The sequence below is a fragment of the Corvus kubaryi genome, unplaced genomic scaffold (genome assembly GCF_017639235.1).
Source record: "Corvus kubaryi isolate FWS band 111438036 unplaced genomic scaffold, C.kubaryi_AGA036_p1.0 36971, whole genome shotgun sequence".
Lineage (NCBI taxonomy): Eukaryota > Metazoa > Chordata > Aves > Passeriformes > Corvidae > Corvus > Corvus kubaryi.
In genome coordinates this window covers 14648-28155 of record NW_024580998.1, presented here as the reverse complement: position 1 = coordinate 28155, position 13508 = coordinate 14648, and the positions used below count along the sequence as shown (strand labels likewise).

The 13508-nt window shown below is 49.3% G+C and overlaps 1 protein-coding gene across 1 annotated transcript in view; it reads left to right on the top strand.

The window, feature by feature from the left end:
• The window catches only part of LOC121660856 (TOG array regulator of axonemal microtubules protein 2-like), a 20464-nt gene that overhangs the window by 2169 nt on the left and 4787 nt on the right, over positions 1-13508 (top strand). Inside the window, exons 2-10 of the mRNA XM_042020414.1 lie at positions 36-163; positions 829-1240; positions 3241-3373; positions 5062-5167; positions 5928-6163; positions 7658-7810; positions 8987-9104; positions 10061-10164; positions 12877-13081. Coding sequence (XP_041876348.1) covers positions 36-163; positions 829-1240; positions 3241-3373; positions 5062-5167; positions 5928-6163; positions 7658-7810; positions 8987-9104; positions 10061-10164; positions 12877-13081 — 1595 coding nt within the window. The remainder of the gene's footprint in view (positions 1-35; positions 164-828; positions 1241-3240; positions 3374-5061; positions 5168-5927; positions 6164-7657; positions 7811-8986; positions 9105-10060; positions 10165-12876; positions 13082-13508) is intronic.

The following is a 13508-nucleotide window of genomic DNA, read 5'->3' as shown; positions in this document are numbered from 1 at the left end:
CAGAGATTTACAGGAACCTTTGCTTCCATTAACAGGCCTCCCAGTGAGCCAGGCCAAGGAGACGGATCACCCCACCAGTGCTGGCCTTACGAGTGCCGAAGCCCTGAAGGATGGCTTTGGAAAGGTAAGGGATAAGGACAGGGATGAGCAGACTTCCTTTCCAGTGACTGTTTAGTGCTAGGCCCAAAATGTCCCTGAAAATCATAATCTTCCACTCTTGGGGGATGGGGATTCTCTTGGGAATATATTTGACAGCTACAGAGCAATTGCTTGGCTATTTCCAGTGGTGGCAAGGTCACTGGTTTGGAGATGGTGCTAAGGTCATGCCAGAAGCATTCTTTATGTGCAAAGGCCCTTGTAGAGAAGTTCTGAATGGCAGAGCAAGCTACACATCAGTGAATGTGGGCAAAGTGCATCCTGGGAAGCACAGAAGCAAGGATTCTAATGCTGAGTGTAAGCAAGGGTGCAAAATAAAATGGGAGAGTTTGATTTCTCCTGGTTACCTTTCTTGCTGTATCTCACAGCCCTCTCATTCTCAGTTTTTCCATGCATTAACATCAATGTTTTTGCAACTTGTTTTCACGTGACTCCTCTTTTTGGCCTCATGGTCTCCGAGAGCAGCTGAGTCCTTCAGAAGCCAGAAGTGAGAAATAGCTGCAATTCCTGGCCATGAGTGTTAAGCAACAGCTACTTACCCCTCCTTGCTGTGTATTGCACATGGTTTTTATTCTCCTGCCATGGCCTGTAGGAAGGGAACTGCCTGCTCACTGATCACGTGGGCTCTTCATCTGTCTTGGAGCACTCCTGTGATTTTCTTGCTTCAAGCAGGGCCTCCTGACACAGGCTGAGAAACAGTACCTTGGAGCAGTGGGAGGTTATGGCAATAAAGCATTCCACCTCACTGTGTGTAATTGCCAAGGTGAGGACGGGAGGCATTCTTCAGAAACCATTGGTTTCTGTGCCACTGTTATACTTGAAGTTCTTTGGGATAACAAAGAGATGTTACCCAGCTCCAGCAAGGTTTCTGGGCCTTTCCATTGTCACCCTCCACTTCCAAGCTCCTCTTTGGTCCCTGCAGGCTTTAGCCTACCGCCTGTCAATGGCACAGCTTCCAGTGTGCAGAGGAAACACCCTGGTAGTGCCTTGAAGAAGAAGGTCTTGAGGAAGCAGGACAACGTGCCCTTACTGTCCAAGAAGCCCATCATCCATGGAGACGGCAGCTTCCCACGCAGCTCCTCAGGTAAGCCTGCTCCACAGCAGCTTTTTCCTGCACTGGTTTTCCTTGCACAAGGAGCACAAACCGCCTCCTGATTCAGCCACCACAGCTGGGATCTTGGGTTCATAGCCTGTGCTGAGGATGAACAGCAAGTCTACTCTTGAGTTACTCCAGCTCGGCAGTACTGGAGCAGTTGGTTCTTATTGATCCATTGGAAAGCTGAGCTGCATAAAGTAGTGGTAAAGACCTAAGCTCTGGCTTTTGCCCATCCTGATAGAGCAAACTACAGCACTGGTGCCAGGAGGCAGCTGTAACTGCAGGGATGAGCTCGGGGCAGTCTGGCAGGGTGTGCTCACTGTGCACCTACGAGTACCACCACGATCAATTGTCCACTCTCCATCTTGGCCCTCTGCCTGTGCTGCTGTCCGCCTCTGCAGCCAGCTTTCCTGCTCTCCCAGCAAGGGTTGTCTCTGCATGGCAGTCAGCCACTTGGTGCAGCCGTGCTGCTGCTCCCAGAAGTGCCCAATGGCTTCTCGCCGCTGCCATCCCACGGCCTGCAATGCCAAGAGGGAACAAGCAGCGCCTCCTGTGTCACCCCACCCAAATACAGCGGCCTGTGTAGCAGGTGACAGCCAGGAGGGGCTGCCTGGTGCTCCCAGGCTGTTTGCTGCCCGCAGTGAATACACAGCACATAGTCCCTTGTGGCTCCTGCCGCTCCTGTGAGGGCAGCCTGCCTGTGCTATGATCCTGAGTAGGGTAAGAGAAGAAGAAGGGAGCTAGGAATGATACTTTGAGTGCTCTTTTCTAGTGATGCTACTTCCATGCTCACAATTGACCAGAACTAGCCTGACGTGGCTCCCCATTCCTATTGAATATAGATGTGTACATCGACATCCTTCTGCAGTGACACCACTGATGGCAGTGACAGGGGTACATCAGTGACAGCCAGATAGCTCCCATCTGAATATTCTAGATTCTGTGCAATATTTAAACTCTATCATTTGAGACAGCTCAGATGTTTCCTTGTACACATTAGAAAACGACCTGTTGAGTGCATGACATGAAATTGATGATCAAGAGTCCTTTGGATGACAAGTGGGTTTCTTAAGAAATGCATTTATCATCTGAATTTTCTCATACCTTGTAAACTGATTATCAAGAGATTGTGTCTGCCAACAATTTGCATCTGTATTTACATATTCTTATCATCAATTTGCATTTGGAAGGCTTTTTTATCAACCATCTGGGCTAGAGATTCCATTTTTCCACAAGCTTAGGCTTGCACAGTGTGCACACAAGTCCATTTGAGGACAAACAAATTTCACCTCAGCATCTTTGAAATACAGCCAGTGTGTATTTTACTGAAATAGTAAAGATTCATGATGCTTGGAAAGAACAAAATCCATGAACTACTCCCTTCCCAAGAGCAGGCTGAAATGTAAGTGCACTCAGCTGCCCTCTGTCTAGAATATTTGAAGCCAATGGGAACAGAGGCGCTGTGAGGTGTGAAGGGTCAGGTATCGCTGTTCCCTGGTAGCTGCTCTGAGGGGATTCAGCTGGGCCCAGCAGGACTCGGTTGTTCAGGCTCGGCTTGGTGCTGTCACGAGGCAGCTGCAGGTCTTTCCTCAGGGAGTTGCAGAGTGCCTCTCTCCTCAGGGCTCAGGGAAATCAGGGCGCTGAGACAGGAGAGGCAGCTGAGGGGTCCCTCGTGGGGAGCAAGTCCTGCTGGTGGGCACTGTCTCACAGGGAGTGGGAGCTCTGCGGCCTCAGGAACGTGCCGCTGGCTGTGGTACCTGTGGCACTTGGGAGCTGGCGCTGTGTGGGCAATTGTCAGGTTGAGCCAAGGAGCTGTGCCCAGCTGGGGGGGCTGGGAGAAAGCAAGGAGCCAGAGAGCAGGGAATTCTCTGAGCCAGTGCCAGTTTGTACCTCATGGAAGCCTGGCTGGGAGATGGGGCTGCAGGCCGCTCCATGGCGGGGTGCCTTGCCCGGGGCTGCAGCGCTCATGGCTGACCCTCTCCTTACAGTGACCCCGCAGACGGCCACTGGTGCCGAGCGCCGAGAGGAGCCGCTCCGTGGGAAGGGGCAGAAGGACGGAGCCTCTTTGGAGCCACAGCAGTCCTTGCTCGAGGCACTCTCCTTGCTCAGCAGCGATGACTGGTAAGAAAGGCCCCGTTCACTCTGTCTCCCTCTTAGCGTTAAGGTAGGTTAGGAGAGCATCTTGCTAGTGCCTCTGAGCCCCAGCAGCCCAGAGGGCCGAGGGCCACCAGTGAAACCACTCCAGAGCAGAGAGAGGATAAAGATTTGAGAGCAGCCTTTTCTTGGCCTTGGTCTGCAGCAGTGCTCCAGCTGCAGCAGGTCCATGCTGTTTCCTCACTTTGCCTGCTGCTCTGTGGAGCTGCAAAGGAAATCTTGAGGGAAGAGAGAAAGCTGTGGGACAAGATGATTTGCTGGCTGAAGCCAGAAGCAGGATGGCAGCAGTTTGGAGTGTAGAGATTTGGGTGCCTCGGGGCCCAGTGGGACTGAGTAAGATTTGTCTCTGGCCCCACTGCTGGCAGCAGTGGCAGGAGTCAGGGTCTGCCTGTGACCTTCCGCATGTGAGTCCCAGGAGCAGCTACAGGGAGTTCTTCTTTCTGAGAAATGCACTGAGTTGTGCTATAGAGTCACTCAGCCTGTCATTAGTCCTGAGGGGCTCATGGCAGAAGAGAAGGAAAAAGAAATAAAATCCTCTAGGAATCTTGCACTTTTGCAAGTCAACTCTTTCCTTCTCACTGCTTCATATGGGCCTGAGATGTTTTGTCAATACTCACAATGTGTCCCAAACTTAGACACAGACAGAAGGAGGCCTGTAGAGGCCCAGAGGTGATAACCCCACAAATGTTAGGTGATATTGGTTGTCTTTTTGATGTCTGGGTTATCATCTACTCACTGCTTCATTCACACTGGGATAAAGACCACATTCACCCTGGGATAAGCATGAAAAATCTGCCGCGATGCATCTCCTTGTGCAGTCGCCTTTGCTCTGCCCTGTCTCTTCTGCTTTCTCTTCCCCATTTCTGTTTGGTGCCCTGTGAGGTGCAGAGAGCTTCTGCAGCTGTGGGGGGGTCCGGGTGACACTCAGGGATGCCCGTGGCATCAGCTGCCAGCCCTGCGCTGCAGCCCCGATGCATCACGCGCCTTCCTGTAGCTCAGGTCCTGCACAAAGCAAGTGCTGAGAGAGGGAGTTGTTTGCACCTTGTAAATAACATGTTGCTGCTGTTTTAGGTAGGGGCTTTTGGGAAAAGCTAGACTTTCAGCTGTTCTTGCCCTGGTGTGGAATCTTCTGGGGCATCCTGCTGCTTTCCTGGAGAATGTGTGAGGTGGAGTGGAGTGGGTGACAGACAGGCCTAGATTGCAGAGTGGAAACTCAGCTACAGAGTGCCAGTGCAGACTCTCACTGCTGAACGGCCTGCTGGGGCTGGCAAAGAAGGCAAATGCCCCAGACACAGCCCAATGGGACTGTGTCTCAGGGACAGGTGCAGGGAGGTGACAAGAAACAGCAGCATGGCACGGTCTCACAGCCTCCAGGAAGCACTGACATAGGGACTTCATGTGCCAGAGACTTCAGAAAGGCTGTCTTGTTAAACGGCCACAAATGAAGACTCTGAAAGCCCTCTATTTGCCTCTTGGATTTGTGTGTGCTTTTGACAGCCACAGCAACCTGTGGCAGCGAGTTCCACGATTTCATCAAGTACTGCTTGAAAAGCACCTCCCTTTGTTTGACTGAGCCGCCAGCCTGGTAAATTCAGAGGGTGCTGCCTAGCTCTTGGGTGGAGAGAAAGTCAATCTTTTTGGTACTTGCCTTTCAGGGAGCTGAAGGAGAAGGGACTCTTCAGCATCAAACACCTGGCTGAGTCCCACTCAGAAGTCCTTCTTTGTAGACTTCGTGAGGTTTGCTTGGCACTTACCAACGAGGTAAGAACATTGTTCTGAATCGTCCTCCGTGCTTCTTACATGGTGTGTAGAGTAAATATGTGCTTGTTCATCTCCCTGTGTGCTCAGGGACTGCCTTCATTTCTGTTTCTAGACCTTATCTTTCTCATGTCTGTCAGCTCTCTATAGGATCTGTGTGCACATGCAGCTCTATTTACTGGTAGGTCGGGCATCTGACACTCTCCTCTTGGAGCGGGCTGCCATTACAATGCAACGTGCAAATGCAGAAGTGGAGACACTAATTATGTTATTTGCTGCAGTCCAAATCTCTGCCCAAGCTGTAATTCAACACTGCCAATTAGTCTGTAGACTTGAGCCTGTGTTTTCTGTTTCCTGGCTGAGGGCTTCAACTGCTGCTGTTGCTTTTTCAAACAGGAGCAAATGACTCTTTTGTCTTTATGACTTGTGCCTTTATGGCTTGAGGGCAGCCCTTGCTTTAATTTGTTTCTTTGTTTTTTGAATAAAAGGGCCTAAAACCAAAGCAGTGGACATTCCAGAAGAATTAAGTAGAACACTTTAAGTGAAATAATATGTTTTAGGCCTGCAGGAAGCAGGCCTGAGGCCTGGCACAAGTAGGTGCCAGAGTTAAGTGCCTTTCTGTGCTTGTGCTCTTCTGCTCTGCCTGTGCTTTTGTGTTCCCCTGGACACAGCGGGAAGTGTTGTCATTTCCTGGGACTTTTGTCTAAGGCAACTGGTTTTCTTTTCAAGGTGATTCTTATGTTTCCCCTCATGACTTCCCCAGGTGACCAACCTTCGCTCAAAGGTGTCTTACTCTGCAATCGTCACTCTTGGAGAGCTCTTTGTGACCTTGCAGAAGGACATGGACTCGGAGGTGGATGAGGTTGCTCGGGTCCTTCTCCAGATGGTGTGGAACTCCCCAGAGTTTGTTCAGAAAGCAGCCACTCACACCCTGGGAGTCATGGTGGAGCATGTGACTCCTGCACGAGCAATGACTGCTCTCATGGACAGTGGAGTCCAGTAGGTTCTTCTTCTCTTAGTGATATTCTTCACCTTCTATTGTGTGTGGGGGAGAAGGGCTGAGAGAGAGAATGGGAATGGTGGGAGGGAAGGGTCCTGTATCCTGCATCTTCTGTGAACTCAGTGACTTGATTCTCCAATCAACCTCACTTCTTTCCTCTTGTCACCTATTTCTGCCCTCGTGCAGCCCTTTAGTTGACAGAATCACAGAGCTGTAGAATATGCTGAGTTGGAGGGGCCCATCAGGCTCATCGAGTCCAGCTTCTGGCCTTGCACAGAACAAACACGCCAAGGGTCACACCATGTGCCTGAGAGCATTGTCCAAAGGCTTCCTGAACTTTCTCAGGCTTGGTGCTGTGACCAGTGCCCTGGGGAGCCTGTTCCAGTGCCCAGCCACCCTCTGGGTGAAAAACTTTTTCCTGATATCAACCTCAACCTCCCCTGACTCAGCTTGCTGCTGCTTCCTGGAGTTCTCCCAGTCTGTCCGAGTTGCCTAGATGTGGTGAATGGGGCAAGTGAAAGTGCCTGCAAAGGCTAAGGATAGAGCCCTGTGGTTTTGTGGGAAGAGGGACAATTGCAACTGCAGCTGTGAGCGCTCTTTGATATTTCACAGCCCTAACCACAGAGGCCTTGGGAAAAACCATGCATCCTCCTTATGCCATTCACTTGAGAAGTAAGGAGGGTTCTTGCTGGGGCATGGAGCACATGGGGGAGAACGTGCTGGGTGTGGCACAGCCTGCACAGCAGGTGCAGCTCCTGCCAAGAGGAGTCTTGTAGGACTGTCCTGGCCTTAGAGGCCCACTTGCTATTCAAACTGATGTCTCATGTTAGCCTTGAGATGATGAATCACTGTACAGGCACCTTCACAGGCCGACTGCCATGGGACAGCTGAAGCAGGTGCTGCCTTAAGTGTTGGTGCTGGGCCTGATAGTCCCCAAGAGACGCTGTCTAGAACAGGACAAGCTGGCTAAACTGACTGCCACCCTTTCCTCAGCTTTGGAAAAGGGGGAAACGTTCAGATGTATCTCTTGCCAAGCCTCACAGAAGAAACTGGCTGCATTGCTGAATATTCTGCAACTTCATGTCCCACAGCATGTTTTCCCTGCATTTGTTTCTTTCCCAAGGTCTGCAGATTTGGGGGTAAATGGGTGCAAATATCCTCAATCCTGCTGCGGCTGTCTGTGTAGTGGCTGGCCCCTGATGGGTCAGCCTGGGTTGTCTTTAATTTCCCTCTTTCGCAGAGTGAATTTGGGGAAATACGTTGAGTATCAGATAGTGCAGGGAGACTGAATTCCTCACTCTTGCTTGCAGGCAGTCCTTCTGTACAGTGCTAACTTTGTGTTTCTCTGCGGACAGAACCTTCTACAGGTGTCCCAAGTGTCAGGGAGAACCCAGGCCTCCTTCCCCCAGCAATGACAGGGAGCATGCTCTGGCCAAGGCCTGTGCTGTGTCCCTCTGCTCCCTGTGCCCCAGTGTCCGCTCTCTTCTTCCCAGGAGCCGCCACGTCCAGGTGCGGAAGTGCGCGGCCCAACTCCTCCTGTCCTTGATGGAGAAAACTGGAGTCACGAAGCTCGCAGGAACGCCCAGGGCTGAGAGGCTGGCGCACGCAGCAGGGACGCTTGCTCAGGACTGTCACAAGGACACAAGGTAATGATCTTCATTTCACCTCCTAAAACAGGAAAACTGTTGGGTGTCTGGCTGTAAAGGGCAAAACCACAAAAGAGTGGAAGCTAAAGGAAATATTAAGTTCCCTCACTGTGTGGATGAGGTTCACAGAGTCACGGAATACGCTGAGTTGGAAGGGACCCATCAGGGTCATCGAGTCCAGCTCCTGCCCGTGTGCAGGGCCCCCCAAGAGTCACTCCATGTGCCCGAGAGCATTGTCCAAAGGCTTCTTGAGCTCTGTCAGGCTTGGTGCTGTGACCACTGCCCTGGCTTGTCTGGGGAAATGACTGTGCTGGGGAACCTGAGGTTGTCCCGCAAGAGGGAGCATTGCCAACTTCCTGGGACTTGAATGGTTCTTTCCTGAGATCAAAAGAGCCATCAGATGAGCCAGTCAAACAGTTTTGCTTGGCCTTAGGTGCACAAGACAAAGCCAAAATGTTGGCTAATGTTCATCACTGAAGGATCGCATACATCTATTTCTCATTAACTTAAGACTTTCCTAGAAATATTCCAGGGGTCTTTAGCCAATGTATTCAGTCTTTCTAAACCTCTTCTGCAGATTTCTATAATGCTCTTATCTGTGGCTGAATGACCTCCAAATTGCTTCTTGAAGAAAACTGTGGTTTCCTAGTGGCAAAATCAACCCAAACCACCCAAATCCCCTCACTTTGAGGATTCAATTCCCATTAATAGCTGCCAAGAACGCATGAGCAACTAGCTGTCCCTGTGCATACATATGGTATAGAATAATCAAAAGCAAGCATGAGGCATTTGGTCCTGGCTTCCCTGCCAGTTAAAGAAAGGCAAATTACTGTGCAATGGCAGCAAGACACTGCTAATAAGCTCTGACTCAAAGCAGAGGTGTTTTGCTTGTTCCCTGGGATCCTTCGATGCCACAGAAGCGCACCCACAGTTTCAGAGTGAGATTGTATTTTTCTGTTGCCCCACGTTCTCCTCTTGCCTCTTGTGTTCAGCTGACAGCACTGTGCAGTGACGAGTGGAGGTAAATCTCTCTCTTTGCTGAGTAGGTAATGCCTTCTCATGCAGGTATGGCAGCTGCTGAGTTTAAGGTATCAGCTTATTCTGTTAACGCTCCTCCTTTGTTTATTCACCTTCTATTCTTTCTTTCTTTCTTTCTTTCTTTCTTTCTTGTTTTAGGCATTATGGACAGGAGATGGTGAAAATGATGCTGAATCACCAAAAATTTAAAAGGCTTTTGGAACAATCTCTTTCCACCCGTGACCTGGAAGATATTCTGACAAGAATGAAGAAGAAAGTAAGTGCTTGGTCGGAGAAATGTCTCCTTTGTGCAAGTATTGCCACTGCTAATATGAGATCAAACATACCTAATCTTATCTCATTCCTTTTCTGCCAAATCATTTTGCTCCTGGGAATGAACTCTTGATCCGTAGCCTGTTCATCTGCAGAGCACAAAGGAATTGATAATATTAGAGGAAAAGTGGGGTATTGGATATTTTGAATATTGGCCACAAACAGGGAAGGGAAAGAGGAGAAAATGGGTTTACATTTAAGCATAACCCCCCACCCCACTATCCCTACTCTGCCCCCAGTGACGCAATTAAGTGAGAACAGTGCTTCTGGAGATAACAGAGTCTTTGCAAAAGACACAGGAAGCAGTAGTGCCAAGAAAATTTCCAAATATTCAAAAGATGTCCCAGTCAATCCCAATTCCTACAATTACTATCTGTCTTCTGGGAATACTGCCCTGCTGTCATGCCCTGTGCAGCTGGAAGAAGCTTGGTGAATTCAGCAGCATCCAGAGGAAAATCATTTGTTTGCCTGGGTTATTTTTTTATTCTTTTTACCTACATTATAGAAGGGAGTGTGCCTTTGTGCAGCAACAGGGAGAGTGAGTGTGGAACCAAATCAACTTCCAACACAATGGGCCAACCTCCAAAGAGTCCAAATTTTTCTGCAGCTTCCTTTAAGAACATTAGTTCCCTACCAGTTTGCATTATTCCCATTTATGCTCAAGAGGAATGAATTTGGGATTTTAGACTGCTGCTCAGTATGGTAGCAGCCATAACCTGCCTTGGGCTATTGAAAACAAAGAGTTGGCATCACTGAACCTCTGGCCTGTTTCCTTCTGTAAGTTCGGAAAGGTTTGCCCAAGCCTTGGTAACAGTGATCCTGGTTATAAGTTGTGTTTTAAACAGGTAATTTCCTGTTTTACATTCTAAAGATCCATGGGGTTTCTTTATGCCTTTGTAGGGGATGGAAACGCAGAAGGATGAACACCCATCTGTCGAGAAGCCTGTGAAGAAGAGGAGCGATGGCTCGAAGAAGCCCCAGGCCACATTGCCTTCTAGTAAGCGGTACTGAGCACTTTAGTTAGATGTGACAAAGCACGTGGCAAGCTTTACATGTCTCTTCCTCAGGAAAATCTTTCTGGTGGAGATGAGCTGTGCCAGAGATTGTTTCCTTTCCCTACAAATGCTCTATCATAAAAAATGTCTCCTTCTGCATTACGCTGAACACAACTTCTCTGGAAGGGTTTCCACAAAAAATGGGCGACAAAAAGACACCCATTGGTTGCAGCTCAGAAGATCCAGTGCAGTGGCAAGGACAGTGCTGTGGAGGCTGTGAGAGGGCCATGTCTCCGCTGCCTCACTTGGGACAAGTAAATTCAAGCAGGGTTTTTCTCCTCTGAGAGCAGTCTTTTTCAGATGGGTGTTTTGATGAGAAGTCCCAGTCTAGAAGCAAGATGCCGTTCCCCAAAAAAGCACTTCCCATGCATGTGGTTTGGCCTTCCTGAGTCATGGTTTTCTTACCCTCAGACAGTACCAAGATGAGTAGTAAGTAGCAAGCCAGTTCCTGAGCAACTTTGGTCAACAGGTGTCTCAATGTGGACGTTTTGTCTTGACATTCCTGTCCTTCATACTGTTTGCTTGATGGACAGCATGTTTGGTTTATTTCCCCCTGTGCTGCAATCAGCATTTGAGACAGGAATTTGGTCCTTGCTGTCTCTTCCTGCCAGTGGGAGAGCTACTTGTACCTGTTGTCCTCTGATAACAGAGGGGATTTATTTAGCTCTGTCATGCTCAGCGCTGGCAGGAGAGTGACCACATGCCTCAGTAGCGTAGTCAGGATCTTCCCATGCTCAAGAGAGTTGTTCCCAGTGGGTTTGTTAAGCTGTGGATCTAGTCTCTAGGGAAGCAATCATCTGAGCGTAGTGCTGGGATGTCTGGCTTCTGTTTTTATCCCTGTTACGGATTTTCTGGATCCTTCAGATATGCCCCTATCCATCTGTTCAGATGCATCTGAGCTACTTTTCCAGATTGTCATGCCTGCTGTAGAGACACTTCTCCAGAGGGATGAGTTTCCTTATTATAAGACACACACCTCCCTCATGATGAGGCATTTAAACATGGAAGTAGCGTCTCTCTTTCCTCACAAAGCAGTGCGACATGTGTACCTGGGAAGCCGTCTGGAGATAAGTGAGATGCATCTCATCCTTGGTTTTCCTGAGTAAGCACTGGTGAGAATGTTGCTTGCAGATTGTCTCCTGTAATGATTGTGTAGTGGGTTTGGTTTGTAACCAGGCAGAAACACCAATTTAGTGTAGTGGTTTGGTCCAAAATACTCATTACTGTTTACCTTCTGTGAGATAAGAATTAGGAGAAACGCAAAGCAGGCACCAAACTTGAAAGAATAGAAAGAAGTTTATTAACAGACCTAAAAGAAGAAAAAAAAAGTCATACCACGCCTTCAGAACACTTCTCCTCCCCCCACCTTTCTCCCTTCTTGCAGTGATAATGTAAAAAGACAGCCTTTGAGATGTTCAGTCTGTTTACCACTTCCATAATAACCTTGTTCAGTCCATTTAGGAAGAGGAGTCTCTTGCCCATGCTATGAAAACATTATCACAAGGAGCCAGCCGCCCGGCTTGGTTCTCTGCTCGCATGTGAGTCCCTTCCCCCGTCTTGCAGCTTTTCCCACAACTGCTTTCGAGGGTCCACTCTTGAATTGCTGGGGTAAAATTTTAAGGTTGAGCCGTTCAGAAACAAAAGTTCTCTTCACCCATCTCTGGGAGCATTTAATTTCTAAGAATAGAGGCCCTTCTCCTTCCCTGGAAGCAAAGGGTCTTCCTCATCTTTTTCTTTAGAACTATCTCTGGGAGCATCTCTAGGACCTGAGGTTTTCTCTTTTTCCATTTGGAGCAAAAGTCCTCATCACTTCCATCTCTCCCTGTTCAAACTTCTCATGAAATTACAGCTGCGTCAGCATCTGCTTATCTCAGCGCAGGTGCTTTTGCTCACAAGTTGAATGCTCCACCCCCCATGCCTTCATGAAATTACAGCAGGTACTCTGATCTATCATAGCTTCACAACAGAATTTCAGCTTTAGGCATCTCCTCTTTCACTTCCCTCCGGTTTTCAGCTCTTCATAGCACTAAAAGGGTTAATCTCACCTAGGCCTTGCAGCTGGAATGTGGCTTATCGCTGTTGGTCACATGACCTCTGCCAGACAGCCCTGCAGCTTTAGCTGAATCTTGGCAGCTCTGGAGAGGGGGAGCCGAGCCGCTCCGGCTGCCCACAGCCCTGCTGTGGGGGGGTTCCGCGGGTGGAACAGGGCCCGTCGGCTCCAGGATGGCCGTGGCCCGACCCGGCCTGGCCTGAGCAGGGCCTGGGCCGGGCCCGCTGGCCCCCACACGGGGCCCGCAGCCACCTGTCCCAGCACCGGAAACAAGACAGAGAGAGTCTGCCTCGGGGTTTCCTGTTCTTAAGTGTGGATCACGGAGGCGGTCACAACTTTAAGTGGCTTAAAGAATTGTCCATATTCAAAGTGGCCAGCTGATAGGTTCTGTCAGGTCACAGAAGGAGCTGTAAGCACTCCTTTGCAAGAACATCACTTCCGGGACTATGCTTGCTAACCCATGACAGATTGTCATGAGGTCTCCCGTTGTTTTTCAGATCAGGATTTTCTAGCTTGAAATCACATCATTAGGAAACCTCCCCAAGATGTTCTGCTCACAATTAACTGAAGGTATGATCACCAACAGGTCCGCATTTGGTTTTATTCAACAGGGTGAAGTCTACCTCTGATGGACGCCTCCTACGCCGCCCAAAAGCCCAGGTCACGTTACCTCCGGCTGTGGAAGAAACGGAGTCGCTCCAGAAGCTGTACAATCTCCTGGAAGCCAAGGAGTTTAAGACACGGATGGAAGGAGTGGCACTCCTCCTAGACCTGTGCAAAAGCAGCCCCCAGCTCGTCTCCACTAACACTGTCCAAGTATGTAGGGTGTCTTCATTGTTCCTTTCCTTTAGCTCCTTTCCCAAGCCTGTAGCAGGAAAGTTAATTCAGTGTGTCTTGGCACTACATCCTGGCTGTGTGGGACAGGCTGGTGCCTCTTACCCTGAAATATTTAATTCAGGTCCACGCTTCAGGACAAGTTCTTTCGGTCCAGATGTATTTGTCTGGCAGGTGCCTATTGATGCTGTTCATCAGATGAGGACAGAGTTTTCTGCTGGTGTAACTTCTGCTGTCTCCTACTCCCACTTGGGTTAAGTGAAGGGAATCCAGCCACTGAAAGCGTGGCAATTATTCTCTAGACAAAAAAATGGGTTTGGATGGGGAAGAGAAGTATCAGGCTGGGCAGGTTTAAACCAATTTTTTTTAAAAGGATACTTCTGTAAACTCCGACTTGTCTTGCACAGGC